General features: G+C 45.5%; 1 protein-coding gene across 1 annotated transcript in view; it reads right to left on the reverse strand.

Moving 5' to 3' along the window:
• Positions 1-11,768: 11,768 nt before the first annotated feature.
• Commd1 (copper metabolism domain containing 1) overlaps positions 11,769-27,125 on the reverse strand; it is a 108,579-nt gene continuing 93,222 nt past the window's right edge. Inside the window, exon 3 of the mRNA XM_050140949.1 lies at positions 11,769-12,017. Coding sequence (XP_049996906.1) covers positions 11,910-12,017 — 108 coding nt within the window. The 3' untranslated portion in view covers positions 11,769-11,909. The remainder of the gene's footprint in view (positions 12,018-27,125) is intronic.

A 27,125-nucleotide genomic window follows, 5' to 3' on the forward strand; every position in this document is an offset into this window, starting at 1 on the left:
TTTTTTTTTTTTTTTTTTTTTTTTTTTTGTGGATTTTTCGAGACAGGATTTCTCTGTGGCTTTTGGTTCCTGTCCTGGAACTGGCTCTTGTAGACCAGGCTGGCCTCGAACTCACAGAGATCCGCCTGCCTCGGCCTCCCGAGTGCTGGGATTAAAGGCGTGCGCCACCACCGCCCGGCCAAATGAAGACTTCTTGATGGACAATTGCTTCCAAGTAACATCAAAAGCTCCTACAAATTAATAAAAGATATAAAAAGGAAAGGATGATTTTGCAAAGAAGAAGTAATAAAAATATGAAAAATGCTCAACATCACCGATTGGAAAAACAAAAAGGAACTTTGGTCCCAAATTGGCAAAAATGTGTATTATCAAATATTCTCAAGAGAAAACCCCTATAAGCCACTTGTGAAAGTATACATTGATTGGATTCCTTTATAGGTCTTTCTGCAGGTGTCTAGCTGCACCCCAGGTCATAGGTCTGCAGGTGTTTGGCTGCACCCCAGGTTACAGGCCCCTCCCTCCCACACGAGCTCCTCAGAGCTGGCTGTGTATCCGTATCACTTGAGAGGCTTGCAGTCAGCCACGGTAGAATTCACGTTAGACAATTAGAAAGGGCTTCAGCCTTTTCCTCATGATTTTGGGAAGACAGTTGTTAAACGTTTATCAACATGCCAAAAAAGCATGTAATCCACGCTCTGAAATAGTCTCCAAAGTTTCATGTGTTCAGACTTGGTCCACAGCTGCATGAGCATCAGCGGGAGAAGTTAGAGCTTTTAAGGGGTCAAGCCTAGTATCATACTCATTTCTGAGCTAGTGTGGGACTATTTTATCATGATCCTCTACATCTAGCCCCCAACATAATTCACTCCCAATAAGGTTTGTCCTCAGGGTTAGGGACATCAGTTAGGGATTAATTATAACTAGTATAGGGTTGGGGGTTGGGGTGGAAATTATGTAGGCTCAGGGATCTCTTTTGAAAAAAAAAAGGGAAATTGGATGGGATAATAGGTAGATTGGAGTGACCTTACTCACACTAATAATAATAGTGAGTAATAGAGTGGATACTTGTGAGCTATTATTTATAGATAATTTACATTGGTATAGATTCTTGTATATTGATACAAATTCAAATTATATTTGTTATATTGAATATGCTCTTATTTCTGTTTACAGTATTTGTACACCTAGGCAAAGTTATTTTGTCATATTGTATGCATGCATGCTTCTACCTCTACTTAGGACATTTTGTATATTGATACAATTTTAGGATATATTTATCATTTTGCACTATACATTTCTACTTCTGATCAAGACACTTATACATTGTTTACATTTTGAGGTCATTGTCCTCATTTGCTGCACAATTGTTTAAAGATTGTTTAATATTCTAATATAGAGCCTTAGTCTTTAAGTTATATAGGTATTGATAATTATAGGTCAGTAGTCATCCATGGTTGTCATACTTATAGTTAGACTAATCAGGTTCTTTTAGATACATAGAGAATGTATTCCACATAGATAAATAATCTTCAACCACTTCAAAGAACTGTAAAATATGGCATTTAAATAACTTAAGGTTCTGTTGAAATGAGACACGACTGCTCTTGGCAGCACTGACCTATTCCGGAGAGAATGCTCGGCACCAAAGACACTCCACTTGAAGCTTGTTTTCTTGTTGGCAAAATTGGCCTTTGGGCAAAGAACTGCCCTTTCCTTGACCATTGATAAAAATGCACAATGTCTGGACAGGACAAGGAGGATACAAGCAGAATGACTGCCAAACCTTGCCAAGACAGGGTAAGATGGTTTTAAATTTTTTCCTGCCTCTGAAAATGGCCTATCAGTTACTCTAGGCTTTAGCAAAAGTTGGTTACCTCAATGTCGCAAATGAGACTTTGGCTGATTGCCCAGGTAGCCAGTTGTCTCTGTCATTTATTACACATTTTGGAAGTTGCTTGATTGCACTTCCTGTTTCCTCAAGTAATATTATTTCCCTTCTCAGGTTCTTTGATGGGGTTGAAGACTAGATAATCATAGTTTCTTCTTATGACTTGGCCAAGCCATTTCTAATACAAGACTTAGATTTCTTAGGATAGGCTAATTATTGAAACATTTAGTATACATTTCTTACTTACTATTGTTTATGCTGGTTGTAATTCTAATTTTTATACTTGTTATCTGTTCTTATTGTATATAGTTTTGTATTGGGTTTGGAACTCTCTTATTTAGACAAAAGGGGGAGGTGCTGCCAGAACTCCTTAAGACAATGGCCTTTGAGATGCTGGACCACCTTGGGTGTGGCCTGGGATACTATAAAAACAGATGTAGAACCGTGTGCAAGTGCAGCCTCTCTCTCTCTCAGCTGCTGGATTCGGTTCCTGTTCCCTGCTTGTGCAGAGGACTGTGATCTGTGAGTCTATACCTAAATAAAGAACGCTTTATTATACTCAATTCTGAGATAGTGTAGAACTACTCTTTCGTGATCATCTACAGAAAACTGTTCTTAAAGGGGACTGTGTGCCCCCAGCATATTGGTCAGCTTTCTGTCACTGTGCCAAATTACTGAAGACAGCCAATACAGGAGGAACGGTTATCTTAGCTAATGGTCCCAGACGTTGATGGCTGCCTGGTTCTGTTATGAGGAAAAAGATATGGGGAGGGGGGAATCTTTACTTCATAGAAACACAGAGGAGCAGAAAGAGAGGAAGGGAGAGGTACCAATATCCTCTTCACAGGTATGTTCTAATATCCTTGCTTTCTTCCACCGCTAACCTCCCAAGCAGCACTTTGAGAGCCATGCACAGTTAATAGGCTAGACTGCCAGGTGCAGAGTAGATGTGGTCTTGGACACAGCCTTAGTTAGTGTGGTGACCACTCCTCTCCGAGGGCCTCCTGGAGGCAACAGGGACTTGCTGAGTCTTGCCCACCCACCGGTCCCTGTGCTTTGCCCAGAAGGGTTGAAAGTTGATTCTCCAAGGATGCGGATGAAGAGGATTCTCCAGTTCTTGAGGGATCTTCAGAACCAAGTCCCTTAGCCCTTTGTCTGCTTTCTCTCGGCGTCTACAGGGAGAGAGGGGTGGCATTTGTTAGAGCATGCATATCCTCCCTTATTTTGACGATTACCCGCAGCATTTCTGTGTCTGAAAGAAGCTGAGAGTAGTCCTAACAACTCTTACTTGACTCTCCCAGATTATCTGTCTGTTTTTAACTCCTGACAGTGGGGTGATTTCTCCCTGAATTTCTTCATCATCTCAGGTGGTGATACAAGTGCAGAAGACAGCCGATCGATGGTTTAAATTGATCATAAATGAACCTGTAAGATGGTTCCTAGGGCAAAGGGTGTTCAGGAAAGACTCTCACTGCCTACCCCTCCACAGCCACTGAGCTAAATCCCCAACCCCATCCCCACAGGCACCATCTTGGTCTGCGTGGGCCATCCGTCCTGGGACTATTTGGAGCCTCATCTAGCCCAACAGCGTGGGTCAGCCTGCCTCTAGGGAAGGAAGCAAAGCTTTACAGCTGGCTTGCCTTTTGGGGCAATTACTAGCTGCTATTAATAGGCAAAGCTCAACCCACTGAACAAAGTTCAGGTTTTTTGGTTTGATTTGTTGTTGTTGTTTGGTTTTTCTCTGTGTATCCCTGGCTATTCTGGAACTCACTTTATAGATCAGGCTGGCCTCAAACTCAGAGATCCACCTGCCTCTGCCTCCAGAGTGTTGGGATTAAAGGCGTGCGACACCACTGCCCATCAGCATTTTTTTTTTTAAGAACTCATAGTTCTTCCAGAAATTTGCTTGGGCATTCTAGGCATGACTCTCACAGTTAGAATTAACTCTTTTTTTGTAAGCTTCCTCCTTTTGTGGATGGCCCTGGCAGTCCTTAGGAAGCAGGAGAGTTGACTGGAGAACACCTTCCTTGCCAGCTGGGCTGGAAAGGCCACCCAGCTCCATGAAGGCTGCCACATAGTTGCCTCTGGTCTCCTCCCAGGGGAGGATTCAAGCCCTGGGGGTTCACTTCACTAGGCAGCTCTGTTAGCAGCTGCGTGTTCTCTGAGCCAGTTATGTTTGGCTTTGTTTGGCTTCCATGGGAACACAACCTTTTCTTTTCTCAGTTCTCTGCTTATAACAACTTGTCACTGAGAACCTGAGCTTTGTCCAATGAGCTGGACGTGATGCGCACAGATTCGTAAATACCCACGAGGGAAAAAGAAGCGTCTCCCAGGAAGACCGTGACCCCATTCACTCCTGGGAGTGCACTCCTTTCTCATCGGAAGACCAGGAGATGTTATTCCTACTCTAATTTGGTTTCTTTACCCAGCTATCCTCAGATTTGTCCTATTTTTAAAACCTTGGCTAACAGCCGTTCTTGAAGGTCTGGGCAGAGTGTATTAATAGCTCTACCAGAGCACCTCACTTAGGGTGAACAAGGACCCAGATCTGATTCCCAGGACAGAAAACCAATCAAACCCTCGATCAGTCATCAATCAACCTACTTACCTTTCTACCTTCTAAGTCAAGCGTGGTGACGCATGTTTGCAATCCCAGACCTGGGAGGCAGATTGCTAGCTCAAGACCTGGGGTACAGAGTGAGACCTTTTCAGAAATAATCCGAAGCCTCTCCTGCATCTAGGCCCCTGGTTCTGCTTTGCTGAAGCCCTCACGGCAACTATGGTTTTCACTACTGAGCGCTTCAGTGGCTCCTGAGTCGGTTACCTGTGAACACTTCACGTTGCTGGACGTAGCTCCCTGAAGACGGTTCTTAACAGCCGCAGTGGCAAACACTGCTGTACTGGCTTCCCAGGAGAGAGCTCGGGAATGGAAGTGCGTTCCCCCACGTAGACCCAGTGACTCAAGATGGGTGCTGCCGTGCTAACACCTTTTTGTTTCTTTGTTTCTGTTTTTTTGCTTTTAACAATAAGAAAAGGAGTCACAGAGCTGTTAAGCTGACCAAAGTCATGTAGCTATAAATGAAAGGCCAGAATTTGACCCCGTTCAGCAGCCCTTCAGTCTCCTTGTGACGCGTCTTTTTAGTTGTCCCTGTTTGCCTTTTTGAGACAGGGTCTCATGCAGCAGCCGCGTTGCCTAACCCTGTACATTAGACTCGTCAGCCCTGTCCTCAGACGAGCAGGTTGAGCTGCCTGAGGAGCCAGAGCAGTGCCGTGATACAGACAGAAGTCTACCGGACTGCGGAGCTTTCTTGCCTCATCAAATGGAAACCACGGATTTGGCTAATGCTCAACTCCCTTACCTTATCTCTTGGTGTTTATGGATCTCCTCAGGAATACGTGGGTGTGTAAAGGGAATTTCGGTGCTCAGAGCAGGGACATAAGGCACAAGAAGGCACACAAAGATGTGTAACAAATGACCCCTTGCCTTAAGAAGCCTCTAGCCCCAGGGAAGACACGGGACCAAAAAAAAAGAGGTGTATTGATGTTGGGCAAGTTCAGCAAGTACAGGGATGAGGCTGGTGTGCTTCAAAGTGCTTCACACAGTCTACACAAGACATTCTTACATGGGCTCAAAATTCAGTTATTGGGCTAGGGAGACAGCTCAGCAGTTGGGGGTGTATCCTGGTCTTCCAGAAACAACACCCCTGTTGGGTAGAAGACAACCAGCTCCAGGGGGACCCAATACTTCTAGCCTCCTCAGGAATCTGCACACACATACACATACCTACACATAGATAAACACATGTACACAGCATTAGAACACAAAAATCTTTTATAAATTTAGTTTGATGTTTGTGTGGGTATGTGTGGTGCACGGTGTATATGTGTAGGTGTGCACATCTGTGCATATGTGCACAGACCAGAAACTCAGGGTGTTCTGGTCTGTTACTCTTCCCCCTTATCCTGATTTCTTTGAGTCAGGGTCTCTCACTGAACCTGGAGCTAGGTGACACTCTTGTCTCTACCCTCCGGGCATACACGGCCATGCCCAGCTTTTTATGCAGTTGCTGAGAACCAAACTCGGGCCCTCATCTTAGAGGCAGACACCCTTCCCCACCAAGCCATCTCTCCAGCACTCACTCTGTACACTTCTTAATCAATGGCTTTATGATGAAGATTTTTTGGAACAGCCTGCCAGAAATGAAGCTAAGACCATCCTGAGTATAAACAGTTGTTATCTGTCTAGGTTGTCATGAGACCTTGGGGGACAGGGGTCACACATGTCCTTGCTATCGGAAGTCTGCTGGCCCTGAATGTGTGGGGTTTTCCATAGAAGAGAATTTGTAGCTTTCACCAATTTTATGTATTTATTTATTTATTGTGTATCTGCAGTGGTTGGAAGACAACTTTGGGGAGTTGGTACCTTCCTTCCATGATGCGGGTCCTGGGGGTGAAACTTAGGTCATCAGGCTTGGCAGGGTGCACCATTGCTTGCTGGACACCTCCCTGGCCCTCACTGGATTCTTAGATTTAAATTGCATCTGTAAGGTAAGAGCCACTAATATTTTGGAGGTGTATCCACACATATAACTATATAAATGCACCTGTAAAACAAAATATGTACACACACACTTATATGCACATATGGTCATACACTCTCATATGCACAGAAGTATCTGGAAGCCTCTTAACTGAATGTTAAGAAAAATTACTGTGGGAAGGAGGGGTTTTTTGGTTTTGTGTCTGTATTTAGTTTTTTTTTTATGTGTATGTATGCGCCTGCAGGTATGTATGTGTGCCCTGTACATGCCTGGTGCCTACTGAGGCCAGAAGTGCTAGATCCCCTGGAGCTGCTGTTCCTAACACGTGTGCCCTGCTGTGTGAGTGCTGGAAACTCAATCTAAGTCCCTGGAAGTGCATCAAGGGTTCTCAGCCTCTGAGCCCTTTCTCCAGCATGCTCCCTTCCCCGTGTCTTTGTAAAGGAGGAAAAGGAAACTTCTTGCTCCATACAGTCCTGCGCTGACTTACCATTTAAACCCTTGCGTCACGAGCATGTGCGACTTGATAACTGAAGCTTCAGGAAACGTGGCCGGCTTTCTACTGCAGCGCAGGGAGCCTTGCTGGGGCCCAAGGGTAGAGATGCCGCAGGGCTCACCTTGGACGCCGCTAGAACTCATTAACAGCCCAGAGCTAGGCTGTGTCCGGCAAGCCTGGTTGCCGAGGGAGGATAAGGACAGTCACCTGCCTGGGTACAGTGGACAGCCAGGAAGCCCCATTCATGTGGTACATTGCCCTCAGAGACGGTGCCACTGAGTGGGAAGTGAGACCAAGGGTGTCATAAACAGAACCAGGCTGTGTGAAAATAATAGCAGCCTCCAGCCCAGAGCAATCTGATAGGGACACAGAACGAAGATGACTGGGCCCATGCCACGGCCTCCTGTGTCAACCAGCATCCTTGCTGTGTGGCGTATCTGGATCCTGGCAAAGACACAGATTTATTCATAATCACATTTCTCTGACAAGGTAGACAGAGATGGAAGACAGCAGCCCCCAAATGTCTTCCTGGCCATCCTGACCATGCCCTTGTACAAGTCTGCTGCCAATCAATCCAGATGTTCGAGAGGATGCTAAAATAGCCTCTGCCGGTGTCGACATCAGTCATTCTGAGATCTGTGCCAATTCATAGCCTCATAATATAAATAATATAATAATATAAAAACCTCACATTTGGGGGCTGGAGAGATGGCTCAGTGGTTAAGAGCATTGCCTGCTCCTCCAAAGGTCCTGAGTTCAATTCCCAGCGACCACATGGTGGCTCACAACCATCTATAATGAGGTCTGGTGCCCTCTTCTAGCATACAAACATACATGGAAAGAATGTTGTATACATAATAAATGAATGAATCTTTAAAAAAAAAAAAACCTCACATTTCTTTAGTATAAAAGCAGTTGTCTGGTGGTGGTGGCACACGCCTTTAATCCCAGCACTCAGGAGGCAGAGGCAAAGAGATCACTTGAGTTCGAGGCCAGCCTGGTCTACGGAGTGAGTTCCAGGACAGCCAGGGCGACACAGAGAAACCCTTTGTGTTTCATGTAACGTGGCATCTTAAAAGTTTAGGTTTTTCTTTTCTTTTTGTTTTTTCAAGGCAGGGTTTCTCTGTGAGATCTACCTGCGTCTGCCTCTTCCCTGAGTGCTGGGACTAAAGGCGAGTGCCACCACCGCCAGGCTAAAAACTTAGTTTCTCTAAAACTGCCCTCCGAATCTTTTAAACTGTTTCACTTCATTCTGTCTGTGCAATCAAATTTACTTCCCCTCCCCCAGTTCTCTCCAGAATTTGAGTCTCTAATACCCACAGGAAACAGAAAACCAGTTTCAAGCAGGTGAGCAGAAACAGAGAAAGAACATCAAGACCTAATTATAGTCCCGGGCGAACAAGTGATATTAATTTTCATATTTAATCATCTGCTCATGTACAGCTCTGTAGTTTACTCTGATACTTCTGTGCTGAGCTTGTTGGCGATGTCACTCGGCTCCCTTATCATACAGGAAGCAGACTACAGTAGGTAACAGTGTAACAAAGGCTAGCTTGGCATTTCCTATAGCTGTGATACCCCATAGACAATCCGTCACCTCCATATGAGGGGACCCAATCAAACTCAGGTGAAACTTGTAATTTCTCTAATTTGAGGGTCAAATAGAGTCCAGTTTAAGCTAGCTAGGTTCTGTTTAGGTTCACACTACTGTGGCAAAATCCCATCTAAGACATCTTTTCTGTAGGGGTGGGGAGCTAAGGCTTAAGGCTGGTGTCCAATAATTTCCCAGCTACCGCAAGGATTCCGTCTGTATCCTTATCCCCGGTCTGAGTATTAACTATGCGCGCCACAAGACAGTTTCTGTCTGTCAACATTCGTTTTCCTTCCATTTCTGTTTATATTCTGCTCTCCCAAGTTTCAGGCTGTTCTAAAGAAAGAACTTCAATAATGAATAGTTTGACACAATGTCAGCTATTTGAGATTTCAGGTGCTCACGTCAGCCCTGGCTTTCTTCTCCCTTCTTGTATTTAGGGAGAATAGTGAAGCTCCCGGCATTAAAATTCTATGACTCTCTGAAGAGAGGTTACATAAAGGGAAGGCTATATGTATATGTATATATATATATTCCACTATAGTGGTGGAATTTGGTTCTCAGCTGATAGGAGCCAGAGCATCCGAAAGCAGTCAGACCAGAGAGTAAGCCAGAGGCGTCACTCATATAGCCAGGAAGCTCCCAAAACCTGGATAGTCACCCTCCTCACTTGAAAGGTAGTTTTTGACTTGGCTGGGCTGTTCTACAGAGGGATGCTAGAATGACCACCGAAGCAGGCGTGATTCCCGTGAGGCCTGGCTCAGGCTGACAGTCATTTTTATTTTATCCTCCGGTTCCTAACCTCAAGGTGGTCCTAGGATTACGGATGTAGAAAACCTAGTAGGCTGAACCTTCTCGCCATATTCTTGGCCCGTCCCTCATTGAGAAAGAGTGTCCCTTACAAAACTCTACAAAAACAACCATTCCAGAAAATACACAGAGAGGATACTACCCAGGCACCAAGAAGGGAGTGGCCCCGTCATACTGTCTAGAGAAAATGACACACGTTGGAAAGCCCTCCAGCCACCCTTCCACAGGCCTTAAAACCACATGCTCTGCTAATGAAAACACAGGGGAAAATCACATTTTCTGAATTCTTCTGGCTGTCTCTGTATGTTTGCTTGATAGCTGCTTTTCTTTGTATGTTTCTATTTTTTTTGGGGGGGGGGGAGGTTTCAAGACAAGGTTTCTCTATGTAGCCCTAGTTGTCCTAGAACTGGCTCTGTTGACTAGGCTGGTCTTGAACTCAGAGACCTGCCTGCCCCTACCTCCCGAATGCTAGGATTAAAGGCTTGTGCCATCACAAGAAACCGTCCAGCTATTTCTATATTTTATAATATACTATAATAAACATTATTTATTATTCTGTCTTTAGTAAAAAAATGAAAAATCAGTAAATATAAAATATACCTTGTGCAAAACAAGTTTTACCCAGACATGTGTAATATGGAAAGTGGAGACCATCTTCAGGAATCAGTTTTGTTTTCCAGAAAATACTTTAGAAAACTCCATCTACATCAACAGTAGTTTTTCTAGTGGCCCAGGGTTTGGAGAATTCCTTTAGAAGCCCATGTCATTTGTCCGGCTATTGCTTGCATGGTGACTCGGCAGAGCTCAGACCCACAGCAGTATGCAGACATGGACTGGTCTTTTTCACTTCCAGACCACATGGCCTGTGAGTCAGCACTAATGGGGCAGCTGCAGCCCTTCCTTCCAGGGCTGAAATCCCATTATCTGATGGAATCCTCTTTTCCTCCACTTCACAGCGGGACACATTACCTACATTTTAGGTTCCGTGGGAGCACCGGGGGAACAGAAGACGCTTTTAGAGCTTTTTGTCCCAAACCACACACTCATTCTGGATGTACTCCAAGTATTCATTTGAAGATATTTTCTGAAAGGCTCGGGGGAGGAGGGGCAACATCTAAAGCCTTCTGGTCATTGTTTCCTAACTTCTTCCCTTTGATAAGGGAAGGGAGCCAGACGTTAGCAGGGGACACTGGAAGCTTTGAAAGTGTCTCCTAGCTGATTTAGGAGGAAGGACTTGTAGATCTGGGGTATACGCTTTAGAGCGGAAAGGTGGTTACCCTGGGCCAAGAGAACAGCATTCTAAACGCATAACCCCAAAACAACTACGATTTCCAAGTGTCAGGATCACATGACACACATACTCACAAGGATTAGTTTCCTCTGCTGGAATATTCCTGGTGTTTGGTAACTGCCTGCGGAGGTGGTCCTGGGTTTTCCCCAAGGGGCCATGAGTTGCCTGTGTTGCTACTGGGAGGAGGAAGAACCCTTAGGAGGTGGGAACCAGTGAGAGGAGCTCAGGTCCTTAGGGACCCTCTGAGGAGCCTGGAGCCCTACTCTTTCCGGTCTCCCCATGCTCCCTGGCTGCAGGAGGGGTATGGCTTTGCTTCTTTATATGCTCGCTTCCTTGATTCTCTGTCTCACCTCAGGCCCAAAACAAGGCGTCAAGTGACCATGGACTGAAACCTCCAAAACTGAGAGCCGAGAGAAACCCTCCCTCCCTCCGAGGTGATGACTTCCAAGCATTCTGCCTCAGTTACGGGAAGTCTGTTAACATACTTTGCCACAAGAACAGTAGTTCTCATTAGACTAGTTCCTCTTTCTCTGTGTATACACGCTCATTTGCATGTCCATGTACGTCTGAGGTCTGGTACGTGTGCACGTGTGCACATGCATGTGGAGGCCAGAGGTTGATGTCTTTCTCCTGTGTGTGTGCAAGCGCACACCTGCCCCGTGAGACAGGTGCCCGCTGCCATTCCTGGCAAGCAGAGCTCAAGCCCTGGAACTCACAAAATAGAAGGGAGAACTAAGTCTCCTTGTCCTCTGCCCTCCATAGGTACGCTGTGACATGTGGCCCTCTCCACATACCAACATACACGCATTCACAGAAGATAAATGTAATTTTACAAAACTGAGTAACCCTACTCAGATGAAACGCGACCTCTAGATTTATAAAACACCAATTCAGCTCCATCAGTCAGTCCCAGAAGAATCTCAGCAGGCTCAAGCGGGGCGCTGAGGTGAGATCCTAGACCTGCCCACCTCCTTGCACAGTAAACGAGAGCTTTACCTGGAGCTGTTTACCCAGCAGCCTCCTTTGTAATTTCAGTGCTTTTTATAATTGTTCCTCATAATCTTTATGCGTGGGAACCTCTCCAATGGAGCAGATGTGAAAGTAAAAGAAGCCACAAGCAAGATTTGAAATGGAGGGGTTTTCTTTTTTTAAAGTCACTTTTTAAAATACGTTTTTTATTTATTCTTTGAGACTTTCACATATGTATGCAATGCCCGTTGGTACCACCAGTGGGGACACAGGAGTCACAGGATCAGCGGCAAGGCTCACGAACACTCCAACACTCCGTTAAGTCGTCAGGCTGCTTGCATCAGTGTGCCGATGCTCTCTTCCACCTCCGACAGTCTCTTCAGGACCTGCTTGACTTTAACCTCATCAAATTCCAGACACAGAAATTCAGATTCCTGTAAAACATAAGAGGAGGCTTCAGAAACCTGCAAGATGGCTGTGGCGGTTTAAAAGAGAATGGCCCCATAGGCTCATCTATTTGTGTGTTTAGTCACCAGCCGAGGAACTGTTTGGAAAGGACTAGGAGGTGTGGCATTGTTGGAGGGTTTGTCCCCAGGAATGGGCTCTGAGGGTTCACAAGTTCACACAAAGACCAATCTCTCAGCTACTGCTCCAGTGCCAGGCCTGTCAGCTTCCCGCCATGATGATCACGAACTAAGCCTCGAAGACTGTAATTGAGCCCCAAAATTAAGTGTTCTTTTATAAGTTGCCTTGGTCATGGTGTCTCCTCACATGATGGAACAGAAAGCAAGTTGGTGCAGCTACGGCTGTCTTCTGGCATAAGCAAGCTCCTGACAGAGGCCCGGGAGCCCAGTGAACCAGACTCGGGCTTTAAACCTCTGTGATGCTTTACCATGTGAAGCAAATCCACACCGCACCCTCAATGAAGCCCGAGTGTAAACAGGGACGAGTGCCACTGATCTCATTATGAGAGGCTCTGCCTGGGGTTCGATCGGTGCTGCACAGATGTAAGGGAAGGACTTGGGTGTTGCTACTTTGTGAATGGAAACTGAGGCAGGAAACCCCATCTGAAAAGTTTAAAATGGCACAGTCAGATACTAAACTCCCAGCCCTGGCTGACTTCAGAGTTCGTGCTGTCTCCACCTTATATAATAATGAAAGAATTGTGGTTAGTCCCAAGTTAGTCTGGGCCAACTGTGACTCCGGCTAAAAAGGAATCGTGATAGGTTCACTGGGAAGAGCTGCAGCAGGCGGTTATCGGGGACGACCCCACACTGTGAGGGAAGACCTCACTCATGGATCTCCTCCCACCACATTGCCTCCAATCACTCAGGATTGGTGAGTCAACCTCGGGTTAGGTAAGTGTCTGAATCAGGTCTCTGAAGTACGTGGCAGAAACCTCTCATGCCCCAATAAACCCTAACTCTAAACAGTCTTGGAAGAGACGGGCAAACATGGGTATTCCAAAGTGTCAATCTTTTCTATCCTCAAGAACAGTTACTGAGTAACTTTACTATAAACGCTTAGAGGTTATATGTTCTAACTGCCTTGCTCTCCAGAGAGTAAAATTAAGGTTCCAGGTATGTCAAGTGACATGGCCCTTTGTCTGTTAAGAACAGAATGATGGGATTAAGACTCTTACCTGCACATTTTCCTCTCTAAATACCAAAGGCGATCAGAACATCCTACCCCAAGAATCTCCTTTGACATTGTTTGAGTTGAAGGTAACTGAGAATCAACAGCAACCTTCTAGAAGTTTCTTCTATCCAATCAAAGCAATGTAATGGGAGCGGCGGAGCTGCGTCCCCAGCACCCCAGCCGCCTGCTAGCTTATGCCCGAAATAACAACACACAAACTGTATTCATTTAAAGACTACTTGGCCCATTTCTATCTAACCTCTTCTAGGCTAATTCTCACATATTAATTTAGCCCATTTCTAATAATGTGTGTAAGCACCCCAAGGTGCGCTTACCGAGAAGATTCTAGCCTACGTCCATCCTGGGTCGGAGCTGCNGCACCCCAAGGTGCGCTTACCGAGAAGATTCTAGCCTACGTCCATCCTGGGTCGGAGCTGCCTGGGAGAGCTGAGCATGGCGTCTCTGCTCCAGAGAGCAGAGCTGTCGGGTCTGAGCTCACTTCCTCTTCCTCCCAGCATCCTATTCTGTTTTCTCCACCCACCTATGTTCTAAGCTATGAGGCCAAGCAGTGTGTTTATTACTTAACCAATGAAATCAGCAGAATGATATATAACACTCCCACATCAAGAAATGAAGACTGGGGGAATTTTTTGGTGGTGAAGATAAAAAGTTGACATAAATTATACAAACTTACTAAATTAACCTATATCTATAATTGTTTTTCTTCCAACAACTGACTGCTCCAAGTGACTTTATTTATCACCCTTCATTAATCAGGTATGCAAATTTCCAAGTCTAATGGCTTCTGCGAGTTTTCAGGGTGTGTATCTGAACGTAATATTTAAAATATCAATGACAATACTGTTTGTAAACATCTTTTTCCTATCAGCATTTTCGTAGTTTAACCCAAGGAGTCCACAAAGAGCCTTCTAGGAGGGAAGAGGTTTTCTCCTAGGCCCCAGAGTGGCAGGAGAAGGGGTGTCAGCAAGCACCCTTCCAGGGAGAGTCACGCGCTGCCTGCCAAGAACAAGAGTTCGGGAGTTGACTTTGAAAACCGACTTTGTTGTTCTGAACTGCTGCACAAACTGACTGGGAGAAAGGAGCACAGAGGGCCAGAAGAGCCTCTTGCATGAAAGCGTCTACCAGGAGAAACAATTTTCCCAGCTACTGGAATCCTGTCCTCAAACTTGTACTTGGACAGGAAAGGAGCTTAGAAATTCTGTCAAGTTTTCATTCAGTCTAAGAAAACAAGTTTAAACAAGAGAAGAATATGGGGCTGAGAATGTAGCTTGGTTGGCACGATGCTTGCCTAGCATACACAAAGCCTGCAGTTCGATACCCAGAATGTGTAAAATCCAGCACGTTGGAACACGTCTGTAATCCCAGGATTACAGATTCAATATCACCCAAGACTACACAGCAAGTTCGAGGCCAGCCTGTGGAACAGAAGACCCTCTAAAAATAAACAAACAAAGAAAGAAAGAAATAACAAACAGAGGCCAGAGAGATGACCCAAGAGCTAAGAGCTGGACAACCACGACGACCAGGGGTTTGGACCCCAGCACGTGCCTGCGGTTGTGTCTCTGAGCTGACACAGGGCCAGGTCACGGGTGACAGGAGGACTGCCAGGGCTCACTGCTGCCAGTTTAGCTGAGAGTGAGCCTCAGATTCAAGGACAGTGACAGCAGACACCCAGCACCCTCTTCTGGCCTGTGTGTGCGCATCTGTATGCAGACATGCGCCTACACTCACAGACACAAATAAACATACAAACATGTTAATAATGAAACTTCCCAAGTTTCAGACCAAAGAAGTCATTACCTTTTTTCATAAACATTGGGCAGTTTGGCATATGTTTGGCATAATTTGGCAAAATTATACGAGATCAAAGATTTGGAAGACCTTTATCTTTCATTCAGTTTTCCTGAGACCGTTAGTTTAAGTTTCCAACATGTTTATTTAACGTTTGGCCTTGGAAATGACAGTCCAGAAACTAGCAATTATTAATGAATAAATATATACTTAGGAAACTGTAAAAGAGTTTATGACCCATGTTTTCCTCCAGTGAGAGCCAGCTGCAGTATTAACTCAGTATTATATGTGAAGAGACTAGGATCTAGGATCCATCTTGGGAGTCACACACACACACACACACACACACACACACACACACACACACGCGTTATATAGTTTTCTTTAATAATTGAAGGATTTCTATATGTAAGTGTGTATGTGCACATGTGCACATGCATGTGAAAGTCAGAGGTCAGCCTCTGGAGTTGTTACTCAGCATTCACTGCCCTGGAGCTCACTGAGTAGGCTGGCCGGCCAGTAAGCCAAACACCTCCATCTGTCTCCCCAGCGCTGTGGTTATAAGCACACCACCATACTTGGCTTTCTTTCAGGGGTTCTGGGCACTGAATTCAGGTCCTTCCATGTTCCTTCCTGGCTGCCTGGCTGGCCTGGAACTTGTTAAGTAGACCACGTTATCTGCCCGCCTCTGCCTCCTAAAGATGGGACTCAAAGTGTGCACCACCACATCTGGCCTTTAAATCTACTTCTAACTGATAATGAAAACATAAAAAATCGCATTTGTAGAGTGCCATGGGATATTTTGAAATTTGCACATATTTGTGATATTAAATCAATCAAGTGCACCTATTCATTCCTTTAACGGTGAAACATCCAAAGTCCTTCCTTCAATCCTTTCGAAAGGGCAGTGTCTTGTCTGCAGTTGCTCAGCTGAGGGACATCTTAGCCTACTGAGATTAAACTCCCCATCTTCCTGTTCCTATCCTCTCCAGCGTCTGGTCCACCATCACTACTCTACCTTCTGTGAAACCGACTCTTTGCTGAATCCAGGACCTGACGCAAGCCCAGCACACTCTTCTACGACCTATACCAACAGTGAGGTCAGTGCGTGTGCAGGTGTGCACTGTCATGCCACACGTGTGGAGGGTCAGTCCTCACCTTCCAGAAGTATTGTTTCAAATGTTTTACACATTTTTGAGGGTGAGGCACTGCTATATTACATACACAGAGGCTGGGGAGAGCTTGGAGGAGTAGCTTCTGTCTTTCTCCTATGTGGGTCCTGGGTCTCACACTCAGGCCGTCAGGCTTGGAGGCAAGTGCCTTTACCACTGAGCCATCTCCACGGCCTGGGCATTAACAGTTTTTTAAAAGTAGGTGCTGGGCACCATACAGAGGCTGTAAAGGCCGGCTCAACGTGGCATGGTGTCTGTCAGGCACGAGGGGTGTTCTCCACATGGCCTAAGACAGGATGCCCTGGGTCAAAGATCTACTTACTTTAAGTCTTGCTAGATACCTTTTATTTGAGAAGCTCCAAGGAACTAATGCTACTCATAAGGCACCCCTCTGTTCCCAAGAGAGGTAAATTGCTTCACCATTCGAAAGGAGGGTCTCTCCTTGTCCCAGTCCCTTCTCCTTTAGATCTGACACCATGGTTGACTCTGATCTGGTGCCCCCACTTAATAGCTGCTTGCCTTTATAAAAGGAAGGGGGATCTGTCAGGAGCCATTTCCTCCTAAAATCATTACAGGAACCATCGCCTTGGGGAGTCTGCAGAAAACCCCACACCTATAATTGTGTTGAGAGTCGTTCTATTGACAGAACCTGCCCCACACCCAATTAGCTGTTGTTAGCAGAACCCGCCTCACATTCCAGCTATCCAGGGAACTAGGTGTGTCAACTCAAGACTTCCTGGCCAAAGAATCATCACCTAACCTCCTGGCCTATGTGACCTGGACCACGCGGTGAGATCCCGTGCCCCTGCCCCCCAAGCCTTCATCCAGGGGCTATATAAGCAGCAACCATGACCCTAATAAACGGAGGCTGTGACAAACTTAAAAAAAAAAAAAAGTAGGTGCTAGGGACTGAACCTAGGGCCTCATAGCCCCAGCCTTCCTTCTTGTTTTGAGACAGGGCCCCTGTTTATCTGTTTTTGTGTTGTTAGTGCGTGTGTGCAGCGCCAGGCTAGCTGGCCCGCCAGCATCCCGGGATTCCTCTGTGTTTCCTAATTCCCTGTAGGGGTGCTGAGAGTTTAGATGCTCACGTTATGTGTCTGGCTGTTACATGGGTTCTGGGGATTTGAACTTGGGTCCTCATACTTGCATGACATGCACTTTTACCCACTGAACTATCTCCCCAGCCTGAGATTAATGTTTTTGTTTTGTTTCTCTGTGTAGCACAAGCCATCCTTGAACTCAGACATCTGCCAGCCTCTGCCTCCAGAGTACTGGGGATAAAAGGCTGTGTCACCACTGAGACGAATGTTCTCATATGCCACTTCTGATTGGCAAGCAATACTTTTCTTCCCATGCCTGACTTGTTTCACTTAACATTGTGTACCCCAGTTCCAGTGATAATGCAAATGACAGGTTTTTGCTCTTTTTTTCTTTATGACTGACTTATATTCCATAATTGATATGTATACTTCCCTTATCCACTCATCTGTCAACATATACTTAGGTTGTTTCCATTTCTACAATCTCAGCACCTCAAAGGCTGCTACAGAAAGACTAAGACTTCATGACCAGTGTAGACCACGTACAATATATTACTTTAAGAAGTGTTATTGTGAATAATACTGTAATAAACACAGGGGTACAGGGGGTACAGATGTCTCTTTGACGTAGTGACTTCATTTCCTTTGGACATAAGCCCAACAGTGGAACTGTAGGATGATATGGTAGATCACCTCTTTTCTCAGGACATTTTTATGTGTGTGCATTGTCTGATGTATGTCTGTCTCTGCACCACGAGCATGCCTTAAGCCTGGGGTCAGAGGAGGGCGTCAGGTCCCCTAGAACTGGAGTCGGGACGGTTTTAAGCCATGACATGGATGCAATGAACTAAACTCAGTTTCTCTGGGAGAATAACCGCTGCTCTTAACTGCTGAGCCATTGCCCAGTCTTCTTAAAGTAATATCTTGTACGTGGTCTACACTGGTCATAAAGTCTTTAGTCTTCCTGTAGCAGCCTTCGAGGTGCTGAGATTGTAGGCTTGTGACATCATGTCTGGCTTGATGCTCTGGTGTAACCTGGAGGAAATTTTGTTAATTTGGGTAAAGCAGAACTAGTTTACACAGAACAATGGACATAGCACACAAAGAAAAACTGCTGGATAGTTTAAAGCCATCAAGTTGAAGGAGGAGCAGTTTCACTGAAGCTTGTGAGAAACCAAATGTCAAACTCTAAACACACTAGTGACTGGTGCTACTTTATTTAGAAGTTCAAATTGGGGTGCACCATCATTCCTGATGAGGTACACCTTAAGTCAAACTTACCTGCAAATAATTTTGACAAACTGTAATATTTACATACAAGGAATTGAGATTGCTTCCTCTGCCCCAAACCAAAGCCATTCGGCACAGCTCAACCATCATTGGTGAGGGAAACCATTATGAAATGGCACTTACTTCTAGTGCATGGTAATGTACAGACTGAGATCAGAAAACACCACACAAAACATCTAAGAAAAGCCAGAAAGGAGCACTAAATGACAAATTCCTTGGCAAGGGAGGAAGGAAGAGTGGTATTAATTGAATTAATTCTGGGAGGGCAGATTTTCTCCAAGTAGAGGGGTTGCCCATTTGCTCTGCCAGTAACAGCACTTGCCAGCCGCCAGGGTTCCAGTGTGGCAGCCGTGAGTTATTTCTGAGTAACAGGAAACAGGCAGAGAGGTCTCTGTCACTCCAGAGGACACTGACAGGAGAAGGAGGGGATGGAACAACCAAGAGGAAGATGGTTTTCAAATTCATAAAGTGCGTGGGGAGATAGAGTTTTAGATGACTGGGAGAGGGGGCAGGGTTGTGGGGATTGATTCTGTGGAGTTCTCCATGTTTGCATTGCTGTGTGAGTCTGCAGAGGTTCCACACGACAACAGACTGGGGGGTACGCACAGCATGGATTGAATTCTTGTAGCTTGTGGAGGCTAAAAACCCAAGAGCAATCGGCTGGAGGGTTTGCTTTCTCCTAATGTCATTCTTAGCCCTGACCGCTTCTCTGTGAAAGGCACCCCTGCTGTTTCTATCTTCTCATGTGGACATCAGACACTTTGGGTTCCAGCCCCACCTATTAGCTTCCTTTTAACTTCTTTCTTCAAAACATCGTTATTTTTTGAGGGCAAAATAAACTTCAGTTAGAATTTAGAGGGACACACAATTGAGTTCATTACACTCCCCAGTGCTTAGAGGTCCTGTGTTTATCAAGGATCTGGTATTTGTAGATGATAGGATGATAAGGTCAACAATCTCAGACTTAATTCCTAGTTTCCTGAACATATTATGCAAATATGAATTTCTAATAGCTAAATCAAAATAAGAAAGCAAAGTCAAAACAAAGCAACACTGAGCTCCCCCAAACCAAACACACACACACACACACACACACACACACACATTCTGTGACTGGCCAGAGCTACCACATTCTTATTGTCCTTTATTTTGAAATATTACTTAATCTGTGAGTACTGCCAGAATAAAAGCTGTCAGGAAGAGGCTTAGAAAATGGCACAAAAGAGTTCTCTACTCCTCACTCTCAGATCTTGTGCCTTGTGCCTTGCACGCATGCTGTGTCCGAGTCTAAACCCCTGCTCTGGCACACCATCATCTGAGAAAAATGTGAGTCTGAGGGACGGCGAGGGCTTGCCATGGTGGGTGAAGTCAGATGGGGCTCTCTAGCTCACACAGCTTGCTGAAGCTTTTGGAGGCAATGGGGGGAGGTGGCAGAGAGGAAACTATCTCTACTTTGAGGGTGTGTTCTGACATCAGTCGGCACTGGGCCTTTGTCCAAAAACAAAGATCAGCTCTCACACTAACATGGTGTCTATAGACTGGAGACCCTTCACACGCATGGCCTCACTTGATCCGATAACAGTCCCTGTTAACTCCAAGAGACAAACCCAGAAGTAAGCTACTCTGAACAATCATAGAATTGCCAGAATTTGCCCATCTGACCTAAAGATTGTCTGAACCAATGGGAAACTCTGTCAGAATGTATAAGGGATTTTATGGGCTGTGGTATTTTCTAATCCCGCTGATAGAAAATTGAGATCTCCCATTAGCTCAGGCACAGTGTCTCAGTGGGTGGACCAACCCCTCGTGGTCCTGACTTCCTTGCTCATATTCTTCCTCCTTCCGCTCTTCAACTGGACCTTGGGAGCTCAGTCCAGTGCTCCGATGCGGACCTCTGTCTCTATCTCCATTCATCGCTGGTCGAATATAATGATATTCAAGATAGTCATCAGTCTGACTATGGGACAAGGCCAGTTCAGGCACCCTCTCCTCCACTGCCCAGGGTCCTAGCTGGGGTCATCCCTGTGGACTCCTGGGAACCCCTCCAGGGCCAAGCCTCTTGCCAACCCAAAATGGCTCCCTCAATTAAGATATCTTCTTCCCTGCTCCCATATCTGCCCTTCCTCCATCTCAACCATCCCACTCCCCTAAGCTCTCCCCAACCCTCCCCTTCTCCCCTCTCTTCCCCTCTCCCCTTCCCCTCTCCCCACTCCCACTTCCATGCTCCCAACTTTTGCCTGGTGATCTTGTTTGCTTCCAATTTCCAGGAGGATCTATATATGTTTTTCTTTGGGTTCACCTTATTACTTAGCTTCTCTAAGATCACGAACTATAGGATCAATGTCATTTGTTTATGGCTAGAATCCACTAATGAGTGAGTACATACCATATTCATTTTTGGGTCTGGATTATCTCACTCAGGATAGTGTTTTCTATTTCCATCCATTTGCATGCAAAATTCAAGATGTCACCAAATCCAGCTGGACTGGGACTTAATGAGCATGTGATCAAACTGGACCCTCTAAATGTGGCTTACAATTGGGGCAGACTGAGAAGCCAATGATAATGGCACTGGGATTTGTCTCTACTGCATGTACTGGCTTTTTGGGATCCTAGTCTATTTGGATGTATACCTTCCTAAGCCTGGATGTAGGGGGGAGGGCCTTGGACTTCCCAAGGGGCAGGGTACCTTGCCCTCTCTCAGGACTGGAGGGGGAGGAAGAAGGGAGTGGGGGGGAGCAGGAGGGAAGTGGGAGGAGGAGAGGAAGTGGAAATTGATTGGTATTATTTATAAAGTAATAAAAAAAAATTGAGATCTTACTTAAAACTGTCCACAACTCACAAACTAGAGACAAAGGCAGCCAGCTCGTAACCATTCATGTAGGAGACTTTGAAAGCTTTGGAAAAAGTGGAGGAAAGAGAAAACTTTGTGGGGGTGGACACAGGGGTTCATTTGCTGCTGGCCCTTGGCAAAGAGGAAAACCGCAGTGAAAGAAACACCAGGGCCAAGGATGTAGTTCAGCTGGCAGAACGCTTGCCTTGGCGCATGAGGCACAGAGACACAGAAACGGGGGTAGGGCGGGGAGTGGGGATGGTAACGCATGCCTATAACCTCAGCACTGAGGGAGTAGAGGCGGGAAGATCAGAAGTTCAAGATCATACTCTGCTACACAGAAGGCTCAAGGCTAGCCTAGGCTACATAAGAGTCTGTGATTCCGCTACCCCCTAAAAATAGAGATAGCAGAAGGGAGGATTGTGGGAAAATGCCAGTGAATTTGAAGTTCAGAGAGAGACAAATTTATATTTAAATAATAGAAAACGGTAACTAGAACGAGCAACAAAACGCCAGGCCTTGTCCATACTTCATTTCAGATCAGTGAGAGTAATTTTATCCTACTTTATAGAAAGATAGAGGATAATTTCTGAAAAGCCACAGAAGTACAAGAGCCATTTTAAAAAATGTATCTGGCCAGGCATAGCTGTTCATGCCTATGATCCCAGCAATAAAGAGGCTGAGAGAGTCGGCATGGATTGGAGGCCAACCTGGGCTATATCATGAATTTAAGACCATCCTGGGCTACTGAAAGACCTTGTCTCAAAGTCAACCAACCAACCAACCAACCAAACAAACAAACAAAGCAAACTCAGTTCTGACTGGCTGGCTTTAGAACCTAAACACTTGTCACTTCACAATCTCAGTTTATATTATACATTTACGTTAACATAAATTCCACCATGGACAGTTACTAGTGTGTCCACACCTGAATGCTAGTCTCCGGTTCAGCTAACTTTAATAAAGGACTCAAAGGGAAGGTCAGGTGAGGATTTAATTCTGTGGTAGAGTACTTGCCTAGCAAGTACAAGGCCCTGGGTTGGGAGGGAAAGAAAGACAGAGGAGGAGGCTGCAGATGGGCAGTGACAGCTCACACCCTGCCTGTCTGGAGAGCGCTGAGCATGAGAGCAACCATTTAATACAGAGTTAATGTGGGCATGGGACCCAGGCTGAAAGCTGCTATACGTAAGCTCAGTTCCTATGATGGGTAGAGAGGATTCACTACATAGATGCCTGTTATCATCAGCAGGAGAGCTAGAAACAAGACTACCTTCTTCTATGAACCCAAGTTCCAAACTTCTAGAATGAGAGTCCTTCTTCTATCATGTCAATTTTAAGCCAGCAGAACCAGAACACCAGCTTGAACCTGGGGAGCTTTCCATCAGCAGTAACAAGAAATCACCAATTCTGTCTTGTCATCTAAGAAAATCAAATTCGTCATTAGAAACCAGATGAGGTACTTTTGGAATGTGAGAAGACACATGTATTAAACTCTGAGCTTCAACTTTTAGTAGCCTTCATCTTTGACCCACATCCATCCTCCAGCTAAGCCAAGGATAAGATGGTGGGCAGGGAGCGTCTGTGGTCATGTCTCATCACAGAATCGAGGCTTGACTGATGACCGTGCAAAACACAGAGCTGGCAGCACATACACTGTTACGAATAAGAACACAGCTGTATTCCATTCACTTGTTTGTTGGTTTACTTGTCTTTAAGGCTAGGGAGCAAACAGGTCCTCGTGCATGTGAGGCTAACACTCCAGCTCTGAGCTGCATCTCAGCCCAACTCCTACAGCCTTAGGAAGTTTCCTGATCCTACCCGACAAACAAGCCGCCCCTGCTCTGAATGTCTAGAAAACTTGATGAGGTAACGACCACATCCTCTGCCAGCGTGTGGCTCTCTGTACGCTCTCGTATCTAGTAAGTAGACATTTCATATCTAGTGAACACGGGCTTTGAAACCACACCAACCTAAATCCAAATCTAAACCAAGATTCCACCATTTTAGAGCTGACAAGGTGCACTGGTTTGTAGTTTCTGACTGCATGGCTGCAGTGGTGGTTTTGAACAGGTCTACTGCTGAGGTCTCTGAGGTGACTCAGTGGTTCCCCGAGAAGTAAGTATTATTCCTTTAAAACGGAGGCGGTGGGTGTGTGGACAAACACAGGATAGGTAAGACACGCGCAAAGGAAGAGACAAGACACCGCGGCTCCCACGTGGGTGCGCTTTAATGGGGAAAGGGAAACACGATAAGGGATGGGGTGTGCAAGACACACAAGGGGCCAGAGAGGGGTGAGAGAGAGGGGGCGAGAGAGCGAGACCTCGTGGAAGCTCGCTTTTAACGGGGGGGGGGGGGTTATCTGGGAGGAATGACCCGCACCTGGGCACGCCAGCGTGCCAAGGTGTTCGTACTCCAGGAGTCTGGGAGCTGTAGTTTCCAAGGAACAACAGTAAGCTTATACAGCACACCTGTCTATTTTATTTGTATCTTACCCAACACCATAAAAATGGTATTGGGGGCTGGAGAGATGGCTCAGTGGTTAAGAGCATTGCCTGCTCTTCCAAAGGTGCTGAGTTCATTTCCCGGCAACCACATGGTGGCTCACAACCATCTGTAATAAGGTCTGGTGCCCTCTTCTGGCCTGCAGATATACATACAGACAGAATATTTATACATAATAAATAAATATTTTATAAAAAAAAATAAAATAAAAATGGTATTGGTTAGTTATACACTGTTTCTCTTTCCCAAAGGGAAAAGCTCACTCTGACTCACTCTAGGACTCTCCAATATAGTCTGGCCAAGGTACATAGGCCTGAAGTCAGTATACCCTTCTGCAGTATAACTCAGGAAGCACACAGCCATCAGCTAGTGGAAGAACACCAGAGGTGTGGCAGCTGGCTGTGGCGGGGCAGAAACACAAGCACGGCTCCAGGCTGGAGCTGCCAACGCCCTGCTTATGGGCTCAGCTCCCAACTCTGTTCTCTTGCCTGCCATCACTGTCTGTCTTTAGACAGGGAAGAAGACCCAATTCAAGCATTTGTCTTGTAATCAAATCGAGAAATAATTCTAATACTCAACAATCACATAGAAAAACCAGGAACTGAGAGTTTAACTCCACCTGAGTTGGCATCCAGGGCCTCGCCAGCCCATGGCGTTGGTGTGATATCCCCACCCTCTCCGCTCCTCAGAAAACGCCAGCAAAGGCTTCAGTTCACGGTAGATTGACCCTGTCTGTGTCAGGGACACAGAGGGAACAAAGCAAGGGTGAGCAGCTGCAATATTAACTGTGGAGATACCACCCTGGAGGCTTGGGATCAAATTTATTTATTTTTGTATTATTAACTCAAATATTCTCTCATTTGTCTTTTCCCCCATCTTCAAATGAAAATCAAATACTCCCCGGGGGTTAAGAAATAAAAAGAAACAAGAAACCTCTTGTATCCCTCATTTCAAGCTGCAAGGAAGGGCCTCAAGCAGCTGCTTACGGTTTCTATCCGCAAATCTGAAGAGAAAAATTCAAATTATCTTTATCCATGAAAAGTAAAATACTAAATATGAACTTTAAAAGGAAATTTCTTCAGAAAGAAGGGTAACTCGGTTAAGAACCACTCGGGGATAAGAATGGCACTTGCTGTCTTGCAGAGACCCAGGTTCTGATCTAAGCATTCACGTGGTAGCTCACATTCATCCCTAACTCCAGGTTCAGAGGACCCTCTTTTGAACTCTGCAGACACCAGGCACACATGTAGTGTACATACACACAAGCAGGCAAACACTCAAACACAAAAAATAAAATATTATCTCTAATAAGACATTTTAATAAGAATTTCTATAATTATGTGACTTACAGGGCAGGGGACCAGGGTTGAGACCGATTCTGAGAGATACATTACAACAGTTGTGTTGGGTTTAATTTAACATCCACTGCAGGGAAATCTAAACATATGAACAATGAAGATGTGGTACCCAGAGATATCACTAGCCTCTATTCCTTAGACTATAATGGCTTACTGGAAATTACCAGCAATACACACATGCTTATGCAGATGTACTTAACGTGGAGAGACCAGCTCTTCTCGGTTGTCTGTGCTATGCTGGGACTCAGAGCCCTGGAAGAAACGCTTCTTTGAAGTTCTACCTACCTAAGGGCCCATCTTTCAGAAGCTTAACTCCCAGGAAAAAAACCCTAGAGTTGCCACCACGCCCAAAGGCTTGGTGAAATCTGGCCTAGAATACTGTCTGTTCTCTAGGCTCAGTTAACACGTCCCCATAATGAGGTGTTCCTCTACAGCTTCTTCCTCCATAGCTGCCTACACCTCTATCTTCCCTGGCCCTTGTGAGAAAGGTTTTTACGGCCCAGCCATCTGGTCGTCTTTTAGTTTCACACTCTGTATGACTCCCGGAGGCCTGCATGTTAAGAGACATGCATTCCCTTTCTTCTGTTGTTGTGGCAGATCCAGCTATCAAACCTTCAGAGGACAGCGCATCCTTTAGCCCCACAACTGCATTACTCCTGAGATCTGGTGCCCTTCTAAGTCAGTACACATTTGGAGCATTTTGAAAGCTAGAGTTAAGAAAGAATCTAAACATGCTATTTGTGTGTTTGTGTGTGTGCGCATGTGTGTGCGCGCGCACGCGTGAGTGCCTGTATGTAGTATGCTTGAATGAATTATGCTCACACGCGTGGGAGGCAGAAGTTGCTGCCCCGCTCCTCAATCACTTGATTTACTCCGCAGCATTTCTAGATGAGTCTGGAATTCACCAGTGTGACCTAGTCTAGTCACACACCCCACCCCCACCCCCACAGGGGGCAGCCCCTCATCTGTGACTTTTAAATGCTAGGATAACAGGCTGCTGCCAGGTCTGTCCAGCTTTCACGTGGGCTCTAGGGATGCAAACAGCTCTCACGCTTACATTATCTACTGAGCCATCTCCACAACTCCAAATTCTATTTTATACCCAGTTTCCCTCCACAGAGACGTCAGGAAGTGGCCTTTTCCATCTCAGGTGGCCATGAAACCCAAAGCAGTGTGGGGTGTCACTGTTATTTTGAAGGTTATTCTGTTTGAATTTAGATGTAGCTCCAGCATTACTAGCTGTGTAATTCTGGTGGAAAAATTAATTTGCTTAAGGTTTCCAGATGAAAGGCTAATTAGCAAATATTCAAGCCTCAGTGTTGCATTTTGTATGCAAGTGTCTCAGTGTTCTCTCTCTATTCCGCCACTCTATCCTGTCTGCAGCCACATTCCCCACCAGCCTCTTTCCTTTAAAACAGGCCCTTTGCTCTAACAGTGAGAAACGGCCATGTGAGGGATTCCTGTCACCTAACCCTGTACCTGATAAAAACAGAAGGCTATTCTCACATTGGGGCACCAACTGCATCCAGCAAAACAAACCCCACAGTAAATCCTGCTTTGCTTGTTTTTACTGTGTGAGCTGTGAGAGTCTGTCTCCTTAAAAGGATCAGGCATACTGTCTGCTTCTTTTCCTTCTTAATAAGTCTTTATTTAACAAACCACCCACTGGATTAGAATATGAAGAACTAGCACAGACCAGGTCCAGCCGTAAGGAAACCGGCAAGGTCTCAGGACTGAACAGTGAGGTCTTCCTGCCCTAGAGAACCGGTATTTTCATGCTTTCTATTCCCCAAAGCGGCAGAGTATCTATTTAAAACGTATTTTCCTCATTTATAAAAGAACTTTTTACCATGTAAAAGACAGTAACAGAAGTCTGTAGTCTCAGATTGCAATTACA

The sequence above is a fragment of the Alexandromys fortis genome, unplaced genomic scaffold (assembly GCF_014885135.2).
Source record: "Alexandromys fortis isolate MF-2015 unplaced genomic scaffold, M_Fortis_MF-2015_v1.1 scaffold_7, whole genome shotgun sequence".
NCBI classification, from domain to species: domain Eukaryota; kingdom Metazoa; phylum Chordata; class Mammalia; order Rodentia; family Cricetidae; genus Alexandromys; species Alexandromys fortis.